At 37.0% G+C, this 20,504-nt stretch overlaps 1 protein-coding gene across 1 annotated transcript in view; it reads left to right on the forward strand.

Annotated features, from left to right (window-relative positions):
* LOC117299149 (adhesion G protein-coupled receptor L2-like) overlaps positions 1-11,428 on the forward strand; it is a 34,414-nt gene extending 22,986 nt beyond the window's left edge. The window contains exons 17-27 of the mRNA XM_033782615.1: positions 306-411; positions 950-1,106; positions 1,690-1,756; positions 1,900-1,966; positions 2,667-2,752; positions 3,210-3,342; positions 5,953-5,994; positions 7,278-7,355; positions 8,085-8,142; positions 8,885-8,917; positions 9,461-11,428. Coding sequence (XP_033638506.1) covers positions 306-411; positions 950-1,106; positions 1,690-1,756; positions 1,900-1,966; positions 2,667-2,752; positions 3,210-3,342; positions 5,953-5,994; positions 7,278-7,355; positions 8,085-8,142; positions 8,885-8,916 — 826 coding nt within the window. The 3' untranslated portion in view covers position 8,917; positions 9,461-11,428. The remainder of the gene's footprint in view (positions 1-305; positions 412-949; positions 1,107-1,689; positions 1,757-1,899; positions 1,967-2,666; positions 2,753-3,209; positions 3,343-5,952; positions 5,995-7,277; positions 7,356-8,084; positions 8,143-8,884; positions 8,918-9,460) is intronic.
* The last annotated feature ends 9,076 nt before the right edge of the window (positions 11,429-20,504 follow it).

A 20,504-nucleotide genomic window follows, 5' to 3' on the forward strand; every position in this document is an offset into this window, starting at 1 on the left:
GTTCATTTGAGGATCTTGGTCAATTGGATTTTGTGCAATATTTTTTTTAATTTATGTATTTTAATGTATTTAAAAAAAAAAATAATTATAATTGTAATTTATATTTTCTATGTAATTTTAAACTTTTTATGACATGTTTTCTCTTGTACTTATGTGCCCTTGTGGGTTGTTTTTGTCTGGATCGCCTTCAGAAAAAAAGATTGTTTCCGCTTTTTTGTTATCCGCAGGCTTGCTCTCTGTAGTCATTTGTAGTTATGTATACTCACTTATTCATCAAAAAAAAAAATGGTTTTGTGCCTTTTTAGGGAGCTGAATTCCACTCGTATGGGAATTGTGAAGAACTTGTGTGTGGCGCTATTTTTAGCTCAGGGACTGTTTGTAGCGGGCATTGAAACTGCAACAGTGAATGAGGTAAGAATGAACATCGTTGGAGAGGAATGCAAACTGGGGCTCGATTGGTAACATAGAAAGATTGCATGAATGTAGTCTGGGAACTAAACAAAGATGGTGTCATTCAATTAAAGTGTGTCCTGGGTGCATTGCCCATCTGTTTGTTGCATTAAGGAGGACTTGTGAAGTGTGCTGCATTTTAGCCCTGCCCAGTTGCTTTAGATAAAGGACGGATCCACCTTCTTTGCGACATTGAGGACGGATAAAGTGTGCATTGGATACAAATGAAGTGTTCTGCAGTGGCACCGCCTGTCTACTTTGCATTTAGGAAAGGTGAAGTTTTGTGCAGATGCACATACTACCCACCCTCTTTACATTGAGGAAAGATACAGCATTCTGCAGTAAGGCTACCCACCCTCTTTACATTACGGGCATACATGAATTGTTCTCTGCAGTGGCACAACCCACGTCCCTCTTTGCATTGATGACAGATGTTTAGTATTTCACAGATTGCTCACCTGTTCAGCATTGACACAGATATTTCTCACTCCCAATACAGACTGCGTGTAAATTCGTTGCTGCTATGCTGCACTACTTCTTCTTGGCGGTCATGGCCTGGATGCTGTGCAATGGAATCTACCTATACCTGAAGGTTAAGAAGGCGGCTAGGCCTGGCAGCGTGGTGGACCTCATCTACTTCTGTTTCCTGGGATGGGGTACGTCTTATTTTTATATTTATTTTTCTTGTATGCAAGACGCCAGACACACAAGGCCTTAAGGCCACTTCAAGGTGTGGGCTACAAATCAACTATTTTTTCAGGGGCTTTTGCCACTACTCGGGATGAAACAGGGTTACCCCCTTTACAGTCCATACAGATGTAGGCTTGGGTATCGTCCCTCAGAAGCCTGGCTGGTAGAGCAGAAAGCACTACCCTCCTAACTTTACAAAGCAATCATGGTTAAGTGTCTCAATGAAGGGCATGTGCTCAATAAGAAAATTAATATGGGAGGAGTTCCGGGCTCAATTTGAAAAAAGCATGTAAGCACAAAAACTTGCTAAGTGCAGAAAAGTTGATAAACAGAAATAGGTTACCGGCAAAAATCACATAAGTTCACAATGTTGTGACTGGTGCCCCACTTAATTTTGCTTAGCTGAGGAAATTGCTGATCAGTATTTTCTTCCTAACAGCTTCATGAAATTTGCCCCTGATCTTGAGCCCAATTTCATGGCTCTGCTTACCGTAAGCAAAAATCTATTTATCTTTCCCTAATTTTAACATACTGATTTCTACATAACAGGGGTGCCAGCCGTGGTGGTAGCTATAACTGCAGGCATTGATCACAGTGTGTATGGATCCCCAAATTTGTGAGTATTGACATTGCAGACTTCAAAGACTGTGATGAAAGATTTCATCTCAAATTGGAAACTTATAATAATACTGAATCTCATCAATGAATTATGCACATTAATTGTTTAATGTTAATCGAGCGAGTGTTTTCTGTTTGTAGGTGTTGGCTGTCTGTAGAAGAGAACGGAGTTTGGGCGTTCGTCATCCCAGCTATGGGAATTATTTTAGTAAGTACATACACGCAGGAATGCACTGTTTTAAATTCAGAAAATAGAGTTAGGTGTTGCAAACTGCTTTACTAAAAGGTCCCATGATTGCAAAAAAATAGTGAATGGCCGGACGCTTCGCCCCTAGCAGAGTCTTTCTCGAAGGCTAAATGACAACACAAAATACATTAACAGGTATACTGGTTTAACACTGGTGTTCACAATAGGGGTCAAGTTGAAAGATATATGAAAAGAGAGAGAGGGGAGGGGGTAGAAAAAGCAACGGATAAACAATGAAAATGGAGATAGGGTGGTTACTACAAGAGGTTGGAAACACAAAGGAACAAATTACAGGTGATAGAGAAGGAGAAAAAGTTATACATTTGTGAATTGGACAAACTAAAAGGGGATGTTTTGTGGAAAAAGAAGTAAGCAAAACAAACAGTTTTTCATTTCCTTCTTGGATGTTCAGGCCCTGGGTTAAAAAACCAGGGGTTTTAAGGGTTTTTTCATATAAAAAAAAAAAAAAATTGTGGTAAATCTTTTTAGTAGTATTCTGACTAATTTTAGTTTTTTAATTTTTCTGCGAGTGTTCGTTTCACTGGAATGATACCAGAATTAAAAAATCATGGCCTTTGGATTGATCCATACAGCCATAACTTTCACAATATTTTCCTTTGACATTTTTGATTGTTTCTCCCGTAAACCTTCTTGTTTTCAGTTCAACGCATTTGTGATGTTTCTGACAATGAAAGCCTTTGTCTCCGTCAAAGTGTTTAAGGACAAGAATGATAAAGACAAGTTCAAGTAAGTTATGATTCCAGGAGTACAGGATTAAAGAGGGTCGTTTTTATAATAATAATTTGGGAGGCAAATTATCCTTACTCGCAGTTAAGAGCTGAATTGCGAAGGACGTGGCTACGCATGTAATAGCCCCTTTGGCATCCAGCCACATCAACCCATTATGACCAAGGAGCACAGCCAGAGATCCAAAGTGTTTGATTTTTCCCGGGGGAGGAAAACCAGATGGTCTGGAAGACCCTCGTTGCTCGGCAGAAAGCCAATGTTTCTTGAGATTTGAGTCTGGCGTTCTTATCCGCTTAGGCAGCTTATTAGGCTTAAGCTTATTAGGCAGCAACGCCTAATTTATTTGTATTGCCTGTTAGGCTTGGCTTAATGATTTAATTGGATTGCCCGTTCAACTTGCACGTCATCATTTATTCACCGAACATGACTTGCCATTTATTTGTCACTTGATTTTCAGGTCTGGTCTGCGTGCCATGGTGGTCATGTTACCCATCTTAGGTCTCTCCTGGGTGTTTGGCCTTTTGGCTTTTGATGACAGTGCTCTAAGCCTCATGTTCAATTACCTCTTTGCTGTGTTCAACTCCTTGCAGGTACATGCCCTGTCCTCTAATTGTATTCTCAGAAAAAAGTTTGACTGTATGGAGTGTTGACCATGGGTGCGTTTTCGCAGTCGCAACCAATAACTGTTTGGGTTAAGTTGGTCAATGATTAATCACTGGCCAAAGATTGAAACAGGTATTCATGGTTAATGGCTACAGCAGCGATAATGCACCCCTTCTCACTGATGTCACATGACCCTTCTATTGCGATTGCACATGACCCTTCTATTGCATCGTCAAATTCCAGGTTTTAACCAACCAAGGTTGAGGAACTATGGAAAGCCATAAACGCAAAGCAAAAACAGAACGCCGTAGTCTGTAGCAATGGATGCTACACAAATACTCAAAAAGAGTGTCAAATCTTTTGGAAACAAAGCACCAATCATGGGATGTGTTACTTTAACTGCGAGTTTGCAGAAATTTTGAACTTGGTCACAATAAGTGTTAACAAGATTGAATGTTTTGCAATACTAGAAATGTCTGTAGTGTTGTAGGAGGTCTGCCATGCTGGAAGTACTAAGCACATGAACGAAATGGTGTAATGCCATCTAGTGTTGTGTTTCTTGGCAGATGTTCTTGCAGTTTTAGTCAGGTGTTTGTGCCTGGTGTATGCGTGCAAGTACTCCAGTATGGCAAGTGATTTTATAGTGACATTGCCTGAGAAGGGTTTCTTGTTTGTTTTGTATTGATTAATTTTACAGTGTTTTCATTTTGCTTGTAAACAGTGTCTCTATTTTTTAATTTGATTTTGTGTATGTTAATGGATATTGAGATTGGAAATCTGTTTTATATTATTGCTATGCGTTTCTCCTTTACAGTTTTGTTGCTTTGATTTGTTTCAATAGCTTGTTGTTGTTATTTGAATGTGCATTTTTCCTGTATTTAACTTTTTTTTATTTTTAATTTATATATATCTTGATGATTGAAGAAAACAGTGAATGAAATTGCTGTGTTCAATTATTGACAAGTTTTGGTATGAAGAAAGGGGCACAATAAATCTCAAAACGTGTTGTGCCTTTCTTCTTTACAATGTTGTTTTGATTCGTTTATATATATTCTTGTGGTTTGAATGTGTGTTTTTCCTGTATTTGACTATTCTTTTATTGTTTTAAATATATATATTGATAGTGGAAGAAAACAAAGCATCTTACATTTTATTGAAATTGCTTTGGGATTGTTTTTCTTCGAAAGCTGTTGATATGAAGGAAGGGGCGCATTACATTTTTGTAACTGCTCTTTTTTGTGATTCTTGATTTGATGTGGTAATTGTGATACCTAATGTAACAATTCTCTTGTCCAAGTTTTGCCAACAGAAATGCCCTGGAATGACTAGTGTCACTTTTTTTGTAATCAAAGATGATATGAGATGTTAAATTTGCACCGGGGATAAAGAATATTAATTTTTTTTTTTTTTTTTTTTTTACCCATACACCGATATGTGTTAGCACTGTATACTCAGTACTTTCCCGAGTCCTATGAAAAAATATCACAGGCATGTCACTCGGGTGGGATTCCAACCCACGACCCTTGCAATTCTAGAGCAGTGTCTTACCAACTAGATGATATGGTTTATAATGAAGGGACTTATTCCAAAAATAGTCCAAGGCCTAATAATATGTTCCACAATTGAACAAGTCATAGGTACTATATGTACTCGATATTCCCCTATAAAACAAGGTCATTTATAACTATACATGTACTTTATATGTACTTTATATTCCTGTGAACAAGTTCATTATACTATATTAACTATATTCCTCAATGAATAATGTTATGATACTATATGTACTATACCTTCCCCCCATGAACATAGTCATTTGTACTATTTCTTCCCCACATTGAACAAGTTTATATTATGTATATTATTAATATTGTTTATATGTACTACATATTCCCTATGAACAAGGTAAAATATATCGAACATGTACTTAATATTCCCCAATGAACAGGACATTAATTTAATAAACTATATGTAGGCCTACTATATATGTTCACCAAAATAGAATGGCTATTATTTACTATACATTCCTCAGGATAGTTTCTTACTATGATATATTCCTCGGGATAGTTTCTTCTTATGGTTTTGTTCCTCAGGATAGTTTCTTCTTATGGTTTTGTTCCTCAGGATAGTTTCTTCTTATGGTTTTGTTCCTCAGGATAGTTTCTTCTTATGGTTTTGTTCCTCAGGATAGTTTCTTCTTATGGTTTTGTTCCTCAGGATAGTTTCTTCTTATGGTTTTGTTCCTCAGGATAGTTTCTTCTTATGGTTTTGTTCCTCAGGATAGTTTCTTCTTATGGTTTTGTTCCTCAGGATAGTTTCTTCTTATGGTTTTGTTCCTCAGGATAGTTTCTTCTTATGGTTTTGTTCCTCAGGATAGTTTCTTCTTATGGTTTTGTTCCTCAGGATAGTTTCTTCTTATGGTTTTGTTCCTCAGGATAGTTTCTTCTTATGGTTTTGTTCCTCAGGATAGTTTCTTCTTATGGTTTTGTTCCTCAGGATAGTTTCTTCTTATGATATGTTACTGTTATTTCTCAGTGATCATTAATGTCATTATCCTCCAATAACCTCAAGAACTTACAATTTCTATTTTATTTTTTCAGGGTGTGTTTCTTTTCGTCTTTCACATTCTACTCAACGAGGAGGTAAAGAAATTGTTTTCATCTCAAAATCAAATTAATATTATTAATAATTATTTAAAGTATTTTCAGGAGGTTATTAGTTCAACTCCGAGCATAACTTTTCCTCATAATTATCCCCCCACTCTTGAGCGTACAGCTTTAGAGTCAGTCGCTGGTTAAAGGCATAAGGTACTTTTGGAAACTGCTCAAAATAATTGTTAGTATAAAAGCATACTTGGTAACAAGTAATAGAGAGCTGTTGATAGTATTCAAGCATTGTTTGAAACGGCTTCCTCTGAAGTAACGTAGCTTTTGAGAAAGAGGTAATTTCTCACTCAAATAATAAAAGACTTCAGCTGAAGCCTTTTATTTGGCATCTGAAAGTACATTAAGTGATGCAACAAAGGTGTTTTTTTCTTCATTATTCTCTTGCAAACTCGATGACCAATTGAGCCGAAATTTGTACAGGTTATTTTATGCATATGCTGGGATACGTGAGAACATTGATGTTTGACAATTACCTGACGTGTCCAGTGACTTTAAGGGCAAAGCTATCATTATTAATTTGTGCGCGATGGTGTGTGTCCGCAAACATTGTTAATGGCCTCACGTTTTGACTCTAGACACCTTCCCCAACGGCTAATTGACAACACAACCCACACATTCAAGTGCTTGTATAACTATTAGTAGTGCAACGGAAGTAATTATAGGTGAAACAAAAACAAGTTGGGCGACGGATTGAAAAGCATTAGGCAGTTCACAAGATTGGACATGTTTCAATAAAGATGCTGTAGGCCTATCTGAAAAATATAAAAAAAAATCCCCAAAAGAGTACTAGAATTTCCAAAAGTATTAGCCTTTTTGAGATATGGTGAACACCAAAGAACTACACATTTTGTTTTAGGTGTATACAGACACATTTAATTAAACCAAACAGCACCATTACATAGTGTCCACCATAGCTCAAAAAAGCTGAAATAGTGCCTTTTAAAAACATAATTATTTTTTTAGAAATGGGTTCAGCAGAAAGAAGGCAAAGCTGGTTTTAGAGATGGAAATTTGCAGCGGGGATAGAGAATAATAATTTTGATTTTACTCATATACACAGATGTGTGTTAGTACTGTATACTCGGTACTTTCCCGAGCTCGTTGGGTTCCGAACCCCGACCTTTGCAATTCTAGAGCAGTGTCTTACCAACTAGTAGACCCCCGAGATTGCCCGGTAGCTAGAGGCAGTTTGAATCCTATATAAAGACAAGTTGTTACAAAATGTAAATCTATTCCATGATGTGGTTTGCTTATTACAGGTGAAGGGAGCCATGCGTCGTCGCTTCGGGAAAGTAGGAGCGTCTGGGGAGGAGAACATGCTCTTCAACAAGATCTGGGTGAGTTCTGGGGATTTGTAATCAAATTTTGGGTTTTGAACAAAGACAAATTTACTTGAGTGGGACTTGAACCAATGACCTCCAGATTGAGATTCTGGTGCTCTGCCAGCTGAGATATTTCTACCTAGCCCCATGTTTGCGGTCTTCCTATTTGTCAATATCTTTGGTCGGGGTTGCAAGTCAAAAGCCGTACAACCCTTAGCTGCTGTGTAGCCAGGGATCACACTAAAAATTATGATGCATCCTTCAAGCCAAGGGGTGCGACTTTTTATTAAAGAATATCAAGATAGCTCAGTTTGTTGAGCGCCAGCTCGTTAACCCAGAGGTTGTTGGTTTGAGTCCCACTCTAGGCAATTTCATTTGGAGATAACATATTATGCAATGGACTAAATGTAAGCAGATTTGAAGAGATGGCTTTTGATGATCTGTAAGAAGTCAAGTGAAGTGTATGAGTTGATGGGGAGATCATTGTATAGCATGAACAGTTTTCCTTGTTTACAAAATAATTATGACCATCAAGTTTGGTGAGATTTTTGCTGATTAGTTTGGAGACTGGCTCAACTGAAAACTAGAGGGTGGACAAATATTTAACCATTCCAAAAAGCAATTGTACTTTCCCTCTATATCCGTTTCATTCTAAGGATGAATATTGGGAGAAGAAATCAATCTAATCTGTAACAATTTGTTTTGATCTGTGTGTGCTTTGATTCATTTTTTTCTGTCTCTTAGGCTTTCTCCTCTTCGGGCAATGAGAAGACTGAAATGTCCTCGGTCACCCAACATGACAGTAAGTCTAGTTTTGACTTTACCACTATTTGGCTCTTTTAGAAACCATAGCCTTACACATGTAGCTTGGGCTTCGGCTCAGGGTTAGCCAGCTGTGTTGACAAATGTGTGCTTTTGATACCAAAATCAAGCAGGCAGACCATGCCCAAAGCCAAAGCCCGCAAGCAGAAGCTGTGGTTTCGTAAAGGCCCTAATTTAACACTGATTTCTATTGAAGCTATATACGATTAATGTTCTAGATAAGTTATTATGACACATGAATTCAAATTAAAAATTTTAATATTCATAAACAATTATTTGCATTGATGAAAATTGGTTGCTTTATTCCAGTTAAAAGTAGAAAACATCAATTGCAGTTATGGAAAAGATGTACTTCCACATTACTACAAAAATAACTTACTTGGCTGAGAGTACATCCCCATATCGCAAGGTGTAATAATACAATTTTTTTTTTAAATGCAATTTTGTATCATTGTGGAACAATGGTCGACAAGATCTACAAGATCTGCCTGGGAGTCTTATATTTGTCACCATTTGCTCTCAATTTTGTCTTGGCAGTCACAGATTGACAAAATTTCAGGGACAATATTTCTTATTAAATCTAACCCCACAAATCCAAACATATAAATGTAATTTCATATCGGGAAAAATGTGAATGTTTATGAATATAATTGTATAATTATATAATCACCATTGAGCCTAAACCTTAATTTTCACTTTTGCGCTGTTTTAAATATTTTCAGAAAAAAGAGGAGCACCGGTCTACAAGAACTAAAGTGAGTAGAAATTAAATCGAGAATTAAATCATAGGGCCCTACGTTGAATTTCTATTTGACAGAATGCTCGGAGCAACAGTTGTTTCTTTGACAAAACTTCGGAAACTTGAACGCCCAAAGTCTGACGAAGAACCGGTGTTATGCATTCAATGGTAGTTTTCCATCTACCTGTCGAAAAAAAACAACTTACAAGATTGGTAGTTAAAAATAACATTACTGATCTGAGTGCTCAGACTAAAATTATTTTTCATTGGAAATGTTGTCAGGTTAGTTTGCATGGTGTTTTTAACGAATACTCAAGGATAGAAATAACATTTTCTTTAACAATACTCCTGAAGTTGATTATGCGGATCGTAACTTTGAGTTTTTCAGCCACCGGTTCTTCTCAGAACCACCAGAGGTCAAAAGAGATTTATTACATGCTGTCTCTGCAATAAATGTCACTTGATTCTTTCCAAATCAATCATGTTGTTGTGTACCTTTAAGTTGGGTTTTAATCTTAAGAATTTTATCTACCCTATTCTTCATTCAAATTTCTTTTAGATAATGAGGTTGAATAGAAGTCATCACCATGACGATGCTATTAATATTTGGAATCAGAATCAAGAATCATCTCAGAATAACTGATGTTAGTGACGAATTACACCATATGTTTACCGGTTCAAAAGTCGGCAGGCAAAAAAGTGTACACAGGCCCACAGAAGATAGATAAAGCATTCTGCCTTTGACAGGAAAAAATGTGTGTGAAATTGTACCAACTTTTAAAATGGAGTTAGTAAAGGTTTTTCTCAAATCTTATATTCCGCTTGTATTTCTACCACACAGTATTCTGTCTTAAGTCTAAAAGTTGTACACATTTTTGCATAAACTATGCAAACATTTACATGCTGGGACATAAACCTGTGTGCTCATGATGGCGTCATCTGAAAGAGATGTGGATGAGTCTATAAAACTAAGAGAATATAATAGCCTTCTTAATTATTCACCTCAAGCCAAAATGATAACTTCTTTTTATCTCATAGAATTATCAACATTTAAAGGTTAACAAAAATTATCAATATTATATATTTATTTGTATAGATTAATATTTATTTAGAAGTTGAAGTCCACATTGGTATGATATCATGAATAATTATTTATAACTTATTCTTTATGTTTCAGTCGTGAAATTTTAGTCATTACTTTGTCTGTGAAAAATATTCATGGATTCAATGTGGCATTCTGAAGAATCTGACAAGTCCATTTTCCTTTTGTGCTGTAAGTATTATAGATGTATAACTATATTTTGAAAATTGTTGTTGTTATTTATAGAGAGATGATGTGGTCTATTTTAACATTAATCATGTACATAAAATATGTTATAGAGTGAGCAACCGCAACAACAGCAACAGCAACAACAACAACAACAACAACAACAACAACAACAAAAAGCTATCTTTAAGAATTCGTGTTTGTAAAAATCTTCAACTGACAAAGAACAATTTACAGCGTTCGAAAAGTGTTGCTCGAAAATAGCAATGTATAAAATGTTTGCTCGTTTTGTTAGAAGTTCACAGTCATTTTTTGGTTTTGGATTCGGGAACTTTACAAGGGGAGATCTTCAAAATAAATTGAGCCCCAGGCACACATCCCCCACACACAAACACCGAAAACTGGAAGGTAGCCATGATTATTGGTATGTTGCAAGCGGGGAGCAAGAAATAGGGGCTACTGTTATGTAATTGCATAAGAATAAAGTTTTACAAAAGAAAAAGACAATTTCAACAATATAGAATCATAGTCGTCGAGAGCACTGTAGGGAGAGGGTCTGGACCCTCGAGGACTAACCCCCTGAATCTGCGCCTGCGTCTAGAGGGAGAGTGGTCAGAATGGATCCAGAGAGGTGGGTGGGGCTGAGAGTCACTGACAATTATGAGGCTATAAGAGAGTCCGCCCTCCTCTTCTGTGCGTCTAGATGTTTACTGGCAGTCGATAAAAAATGCGAGGGTAGACCTAGAGCGGTCCCCTGTCTTACGAGCTTCGAATAGTGACCTCAGATATTCAGGCTAGAGTAGACCCCTTCCGCAGTCTCTTGAGAGAAAATTATCTGGGTGTTGTTGAAAAACCTTTGCCCCAGGAGTCGTACGGTTGGCCAAAACGGCCTAACTCAAATATTATGTTTTCTTGTACATTTCTGGGTAAATTGACGTCGTTTTTCAAATTGTTAAGTATCAAACGCATAGGGCCCATGTGAGTTATAACATATCCTATCTCGGCCGCTTTTTACATTCATCCTTTTTTTATGGCAAAACAGCTCATCTCTGTTCTTGCTTTTCTCAAAATGAAATTTTTTAAACCAGGCGGTTTTGCCTTGAAAGGGCCGCGTGCTGTAGGCTCTATGCCTTCATCCTCGTTGAGGATCACAGGTTGTTCTTTGAAACACCTTTGGCCGACACTCGTCGGGTAATTATCCGTTCCCTCTCTCTTAAAAGGCAGTGGACACTATTGGTAATTGGTAATTGTCAAAGACTAGCCTTCACAGTTGGTGTATCTCAACATATGCATAAAATAACAAACCTGTGAAAATTTAAGCTCAATCGGTCATCGAACTTGCGAGATAATAATGAAAGAAAAAAATACCATTGTCACACGAAATTGTGTGCGTTTAGTTAGTTGATTTCGAGACCTCAAGTTCTGAACTTGAGGTCTCGAAATCAAATTCGTGGAAAATTACTCCTTTCTCGAAAACTATGGCACTTCAGAGGGAGCCATTTCTCACAATGTTTTATACCATCAACCTCTCCCCATTACTCGCCACCAGTAAAGGTTTTACGCTAATAATTATTTTGAGGAATTACAATAGTGTCCACTGCCTTTAAAGGCAGTGGACACTATTAATATTTACTCAAAATAATTACCAGCATAAAACCTCACTTGGTATAATGAGTAATGGGGAGCTGTTTATAGTATAAAACATTGTGAGAAACGGCTCACTCTGAAGTGGAGTACTTTTCGAGAAGGAAGTAATTTTCCACGAATTTGATTTCCAGACCTCTGATTTAAAATTTGAGGTCTCGAAATCTAGCATCTGAAAGCACACAACTGCGTGTGACAAGGGTGTTTTTTTCTTTAATTATTAGGCTAGGCAACTTCGATGACCGATTGACCTCAATATTCCCCAGGTTTGTTATTTTGTGCATATGTTGAGATACACCAAGTGAGAAGACTGGTCTTTAATAATTACCAATCATAGTGTCCAGTGTCTTTGGCGCGGTTAAATGATCCAGTCCTCGGGAGTGTCAGAGAGATGATTGATTCAAATTGGTTTCTGGTTTATTTTGGACAAATTGAACTCTTTGTGACGTTGAGTTTTGTTATTGATCATTTTGACTGTTATTTAACCCAAGACAGTCCAAACCACGATCTTCTCCAATTCCCGTGTGGATTTATTGGACCAGTGGTCATGTCCATTTTGATTCTGTAGATTGTAGTGATGAGGATACTATTTGCATGTCCTGTCAAGTCTACAGAATCAATCTTGATACTGGGTGTTTGTTTTACTGGACGGCTGTAACTAGATAAGTGATGAGCGGTATAGATACACACAAATACGTCACCAGGACAAAACAGCAAAAAAATCAAGCTGAAAAATGTTGCAGCTCGTAAAAGAGATTTGTTATCGAGTCTTGGTAGAGGGAACATTTCATTTAAACCTTTGAAAGAGTTCACTTATGCCAATCTACCAGTAAGTGTGAGAAATGACATAACATCCATTTCTTTTTGAACAGTAAAATGTTGATCCTCTAGTTTATTTTCTGGTGTCACCCGTCAAATAAAACCGATACATACCCTTCCAGAATTTCCCCTGATGGTCGGCACACATTACTCAATTGGCCTATATAGCCTAAAATATACTCTTTTTTAAAAGTAAAAAAAAAAATTATGCAAGTTCGCCACTCTATTTCAGGGGCTACAAGAAGTAAAACGATTAGGCCACAACATGAAAATGTTAAACTAAAACAGTTTCTTAAAATCAATTATTGTCGATTTAAAAAATAGATATCAAAATTATTAAATTATTGTTGCAAGGCGCATCGAAAAGCTACCAAGTCTCTCGAGTAAAACCAAATTAGAAAATAAAAATAAAAAGCTCCTGCCAATCTCGAAAGCTTGCATCTCAATATCCCAAATTAAACGTATTCTCGTGTAATCTAACATGCGCACAGAACGAGTAATTATAATATTCGATATTGAAAGTGGACTTGGGTAAACAATGTATTGTCATTTATTTTTTGCCGAAGACGAAGGAATAAAAAAGACTACTTTAATCAAGCATTGGCTGTGAATATCCTGTTGTTTATAGAGGCGAGCAAACATTGACTGTTCGTGTCTTATGGGCCATAACACACGTCGTCCGTTTGGAGTGTTATGTCAAGGGTGGCCTTAAAGGCACTGGACACTATTGGTAATTACAAAACAAAACCAAATTGCCTTAAAAAATTACTAGGTAACGGGCAATGGAGAGCTGTTGATAGTATAAAACATTATGAGAAACGGCTCCCTCTGAAGTAAAGTAGTTTTTGAGAAAGGAAATTTCTCACTCAAATTTTTGACTACTTCACCTGAAGCCTTTCATTATGCATCTGAACGCACACATATTTGTGCAACAAGGACGTTTTTTTTCTCATTATTCTCTGGCAGATTCGATGACGAATTGAGCCCAAATTTTCACAGGTTTGTTATTTTATGCATGTTGGGATACACCAATTGAGAATACTGGTCAAAAATGTCAAGTGCCTTTAAGAACTGACATGATCGGTTCAAGGGGCGGAAGAGGAGGTTGGGCTCCCACATAACAGTTGCTTCATCAGACTTAGAAACAATATCAAAGTTGCTGCTGCAGTTGTCCTTTATCAATAAAAGATTATTAATGCGTATTTGTATGTAACTGTAATGATGTAAAGTTTAATCAATTTTTATCAGAACAAAATAATATATCTTATGTTTGCATTCGTAAATTTTTCATTAGTGATTATCGTCATTGTAAATTTGCAACTATAACTTATAGGTTTGTTTGTTGCAAAAAAAAGTATTAATAATTGTATAAAGTAGAAATGATTAAAATTGTGTGTAAACAGATTGTAAATATTCATTATATTATGATACCAATTTAGATATTTCAAATTAAGTGCCTTATAATTATAACACGTTTTAGCCTTTGGCAAATATAATGGATCTTCGTCCATTATGTACAGTGTGTTGACAAAATTGATGTGTAGAAAAATGTATCCATGAAATTTGTAAACACCTCAAAATTGTGGTTGTTTAAATTGAATAACTATGGGAAAAAAATAACATTTTCTAATTCAGCATGGCATTCTGAAAGTATGATACTATAGGAGTTGGCAGAAAAATTTTTTGTGCAAATGTGGCGGGAAATCTTCATGACAGTAATTTGAACCACGACCTCTTGAAGGCACGGACACTATTGGATCTTACTCAAAATAATTGTTAACAGAAAAAAAAAAATAACGGGCAATGGAGAGCTGGTGATAGTATATATCAAATGTTGTGAGAAACGGCTCCCTCTGAAGTAACGTAGTTTTTGAGAAAGAAGTAATTTCTCACTCAAATAATAACAGACTTCTGAAAGCACACAAATTTGTGCAACATGGGTGTTTTTTGTTTTGTTATTCTCTTGGTGCCGATTTCACAAAGAGCGAAGATCAATCTTAACTGTGTACAGAATGTGACGTCACAATTCAAAATTCTATGGCGATAGAGATATTGAAAAAAAAACATCAAGCCCAGGTTGGAAATGTAGTTGGAGTCCTGGCATAGCGGGCTTTTTTCCTATTTTGTGGGGTGCATGGCCTTATATAGACGTGTATTTTGTAATGCTGCTCAATTTGATCAAACTTAATTGTGGTTGTACTTTTGTACTTAGAAGATTTTCAAACTAAAGGAAAACAAAGAGTAACCCATTTCTTCTGACTAGCTTGTAATTGGAACAAAGAGGTTTTCAAAAATTTACAATTTAATGCATTAGGGGCTTATACAGGATTTGTAAAGCTGACAGTGTTCATGTTTTGTGTGATCAACCATTATACAGTTGTACATGAACAAACAAACTTATGAAATTTGGGCTGAATCCCTTGAGAAGTCGGGAGAATAATAATAATAGTTAATAAAGGTTTTCTCGGTCAATTTCGAGCAAATTTAACCATCAAGCTCTTCTGTTTTGGGCGAAATCGAATGCTACTGAAAATGGTCATTCGATTTCGTTTTATGATTAGTCAAATGTAATGTTGCGTCATTCGATTTAACAAAATAATCATTCAATTTAAAATTCATCAAAGCAGCATTCAAATTTGCAACGCTTCTTGAGGCGGGTGTGTCCCGACAAAGAATGACGATACACTAAATTGAACAGAGTGATTAAGGAATTTGACTCTACTCTAAACAAAATTGAATGGCCGAATTTTGAATTTGAAACGCAGTAACAACTGGAGAGGCAAAACAGCTTTTATTCGAACGCATGAAAATGAAACTGACTGCTCATTTGCCGAATTTGACCGAGAAAACCTATATTAATTGTAAACATTTATATAGCGCCATGACCATCGAAAACAATGCTCCACGGAGAAAATGGTAAACAATGCACAGCATGCAAACTCACTGTCCTTAATTTTGGTTGTAAACTCCGAAATCAGTCGTTGCGTTTTCTTGGTAGCATTTCAGATACAGTTTTCCCGAAAATGACTTCATTTCAGAGGGAAATATTTCACAGATTTTTGTTTTGTTTTCTAGTATGAACTTTATGATCATAAGCTTTCAGAGTGAAATTACCCAACATTGTTTTTATCCTTACCAACCCTGTATAACACCTTTTGTTATACAAATTATGCCAATTCAGCCAATGAAGCCTAAACAAATTAACGTTTTAGTAACCGTGAATGTTCATAGCCTTCTTTGTAACTCATTCATTAATTAATTAACACTAAACAAAACTTACTAGGTGAAAAGCACAGAAGCTGTTATTAGTAATAACCATTTTGAGAAAGTATTCCCTTCGAAGTAACATTGATTGAATAGTTTTACAAGCCGACAAATTTGAAGTTGAGAAACGAAGTTTTCCACCCTGACCATAATTATTATGTGAATATTTATTTCGCAAACCTTACCATACTATGTGAATATTCATTCGCAAACCTTACCATAATATGTGAATATTCATTCGCAAACCTTACTTTGTGAATACTCATTTCGCCAACAATACCACCAATGTTTAATACACCGTTGAAGCTAAAAATTCAATAGTTTAACAAGAAATATGAGCGTTCGATAATTGTATCTTTCTAACACAGAACGAGTGTTCTCAAAGCAGAACTTCCTAATGGATTGTTTTTGTTTATAGCTGTATCCCTGAACCGTAATATGTAGACTGTTAATACAAAGTGTTTGATTAAACCTCGCCTCTCATGGGTGTAAATATAACTAATGGCTTTAATGACTTGTGTTGTGTTTTCTTAAGGTGTTTAGCTACTGCCGTTTCTTCAGAGGGAGCTGTTTCTCACAATGTTTTATACTATCGTAGTCAAGAAAGGTTTGATGCTAATAAAAATGTTTAATTACCAATAGTGTCCACTGCCTTTAACTCCAGTGGTTACTAAAAGGTGGCAATGCCGTCATTTCAATATACTCGGTATACATTTGGACCTAGTTTCAGACCTTTATTGTCAGCAGTAACTCTCACCTCGTGTGCAATCTTCAAAAAGGTTCTCTGATGACATCTTCATCTTGAAGTATTATCTTGAGGTTCATTTTGAAACTTCGAGATGAATCTGTCTATACTCGTCGCAATGGCAGGCCCCTGTCGCATGCAATTATGTCCTCTATGCAATACTATCCGGATGACATTATTGCATATGCAATAACGTCCGCCGGACGGTTTTGCATATGCAATCGTGGCCGCCCGGACACTGCTGCATAATGCACTTGTGTCCGCCCGGACATATTTACATATGCAGTTATGTCCGCCCCGTGCAAAACCGTCCTTGCAGTAAATTAAACGCTCTTGGTCGACGGAACACGTTTGCCATTTTTTTTACAAGCTAAGTGCATGTCATGAATGACATGGGAAATGTTCGGCCGTTGGGTTTTCGCTGCAATCATAAAATACGTGAATATTATTCATGCTGCACATACATGTACAGTCATGTACATGTCCGCCGGACGGTTTTTGCATAGCCCCGGACACACGATTGCATATGCAAAAGTGTCCGGAGCGGACAGTATTGCATGGCGGACACAATTGCATCTGACACCCCATTATAACGTTGCTTGCGGCGATTCTGGCATCCGAAATATTAGGGTTCCTAGTCACGGGACAAAACATAAAGCACTTTCTGGTTTTTGTTGTTGCTGTTGTTTTTTGTTATAAAAACGTGGTTCAGTGGGCCTTGACCCATTTATGGGTCAATAATGCCCGGAATATGTGTCAAGATGACCCAGAAATAGCTGGCGCAGAATCAGCTAAAATCCCATATGTTAATCAGTTTCCGGATCAGCCTGATTCATTAATGGGTCAGGCCCCAGTGGGACCGTGAATCCGGGTCAATTCTTTGAGTTGTTTTTAGTGTGCATCTCCATAAGTTTTTGTGTGTGTTTGTGTTTAGACATTTATTTCAATATTGGCAACAACAACAAAAGCATCAAATGCAATTCAAGCATTTTACAGTCTACAGAATTACAACATGACTAAAGATACTCCGTTACGTTATTACCAACATGCAGGGAAGATTTGAAGCATAGTGCTTTTTAAAAATTAGGCGGACGAGACCAGCCAGATAATTAAATAGGTACACTGTTTTGAGCGAAACAAGATAATTACAATGATATTTTACAGTTATCACTATTTGCCTAGTAAATACATAATTAAGAAAGACGTTTTAATTTTCCTTGAGAAACTTTCAAGCGTGAGGGAATTGCTTCCATAATGTGCTTATTGAAAACAAGCAGAATTATCTTACTCTTTCAGGAACAATACTGTACTTTCAGTGAATTGTATAAAACAATGGATAAGAATACTACCCCAAAGTGCATGTGCTTTTTGAAAACAAGGGAATTGGACAGAAAACAATGAGAAAACTAAAGTATAATACGTCACACTAAAAAGGTTCTCAAAAAAAAACAGTTGTCGGCTTGGCGAATGTGTTTTGTTTGCTGTTGTTGTTGATGGTGGTGGGGTGTTATTGGGGCACGGTGTTTGTTCCCACTTCCCCCGTTTGTTTTAGTTTGCATTAATTATACCTATATTTTTTGCGGAAGCGGGCGGGGGGGGGGGGGGGTATCTGTGATTCAGCCGATGTCGATTTAACCGCAGACACTATTATAAAAGTGTATAGGCTATTGTAGTGGTGATAATGATGTAGACCAACCAGTGGGCCCATTAAGGTTTTTTTTTATTATAATTTCATTTTTTTCAAAGGGCCATTCAAACATGAGCGTATTGTTGTGGATACAAATGTCGGCAGCATGATCCATTGTCACCATAGTACAGTTCCTCACCGGACGCCATCTTCCATTGAAGGGAAGACTATTTCGCGTCGTTAAAATGACTCCACATAACCCATTAATTAAAACAAAGCACCACTTCGACGAAACCAGATAACAAAGCATTTTATTTGTACGGATCCCCTGTAGTGACATAGACAAGTATAATTATGTTGATCTCCTAGCCACGTGATGATATCTCAAGTCAGGCTGACCCACGTATGGGTCAATCTGCTGACTTGCATCACTACTATTGTCTTTCTTATGACCCTAGTTTGTATAGAATCTTTAATGACCGTGTCCGATTAAAAGCAATCTACTCACATCCATAGTCGTCTGATTTTAAAGGCAGTGGACACTATTGGTAATTACTCAAATTATTTTTAGCATAAAAACTTACTTGGTAACGAGTAATGGGGAGAGGTTGATAGAATAAAACATTGTGAGAAACGGCTCCCTCTGAAGTAACGTAGTTTTCGAGAAAGAATTTTCCACGAATTTGACTTCGAGACCTCAGAATTAGAATTTGAGGTCTCGAAATCAAGCATCTGAAAGCACACAACTTTGTCAGCCCACAGTGCGACAAGTGTTTTTTTCTTTCATTAATATCTCGCAACTTCGATGACCAATTGAACTCAAATTTTCACAGGTTTGTTATTTTATGCATTATGTTGAGATACACAACTGTGATAAGTAGTCTTTGACAATAACAAAAAGTGTCCAGTGTCTTTAAACTTATTGTCACACACATCGGTAAATTTTCGTCGTCTCGCCTCACTCCTTTTCACCAATTCCCATCTCACTCTATCCTGCGCATTTCAATGTTGCGAATCATTCGTTACGAATTTGTGACATGGGCACTGTAGCCACAATTTGAATGCCGAATTTGGACGCAACGTGAAAAAATGTACACATTGAAAATAAATGGAGATTGGCCATTCATCAACATGGATATGTTTTGCCTGTAAACAATGTTATCGGTGCCATTAAGGCAATCATTAATGTGTAGCCATTGTTTGGGAGTCCTGTGACGTAGGTGTAATGTGTGACATAAACAATGTTGGAAGAAGACACTTTCGAGGTAATTTTATAATTTTTCAGGCTGAACATTTCAGAGCAATTTAGCTCTGAAAACGTGAATTGGTCATGGCGCAATACTGAATTATATATGACCAATGAGCAATATAACCTAGTTTATTGCTTTATGGTATGACTATGATGGGCCTACTACGGCAAATGGTCGCTGATGTCATTTTGATATCAGCTTTAGTGTCGTCCTATTGGGGCATTATATATAATTATAATTAGAACTAGATTGTTTACTTGTCCGCATCAAAAAATACAGAAATTGAGTTTCCATTAGCACATAATAATACAACAATAAATCCATATTGTGCCCGATCATGCAGTAAAACTAATGTGTTACTGTTGTATTTTCGTTAGGAGTTGTCGCGAAAGTTGACGTTCTGAAATAGTAGGTGGACATCAATCACCGTATAAAAACACAAAAAGACTGCTCGTCATTACACGAGAGTGCCATCAAACAAACTGATGAATGAATGGGTCTTCAACAGACAATCTCTTTCATTACCCCCCCCCCCCCCCCCCCATTTTAACTCGTATTGGTGTTTCTGCTTATTTTGGGGACAATATTGAAGGGTCTATGTACTTTTTTGTTGGCTAATGACTTTTTTTCTAACAGAAATTATGGTGTTCACGGATTTACATTGAGCTTGCAGGGTTTGGGGATGGTGATGGTTGAGGGCTTCCCTTGGAATGTTGCTTGCTGGTGTGCTGTGGTTTTTGGGGGATGGGTGGGGCAATGTCGCAGAGTTAATTTTCGTCTCAGTTTTGGTGTGTAGGGTCGTATTGGCCAGTTATGGGATGTTTTGGTATAATATCGTGGCTGGTTGATGGGTTTTTGCATGCTAAAATAATGTTAATCTCACTGAGACGAAATATGTTTTGTGGCTTGTTTTGCTCATTTCTCAGGGGCTGCAGTTCCTCGGTGTATGGTATTTCGGGGGAGGCTTTCTACTGTCATTGTCTTCAG

Source organism: Asterias rubens, chromosome 1 (genome assembly GCF_902459465.1).
Source record: "Asterias rubens chromosome 1, eAstRub1.3, whole genome shotgun sequence".
Taxonomy (NCBI): domain Eukaryota; kingdom Metazoa; phylum Echinodermata; class Asteroidea; order Forcipulatida; family Asteriidae; genus Asterias; species Asterias rubens.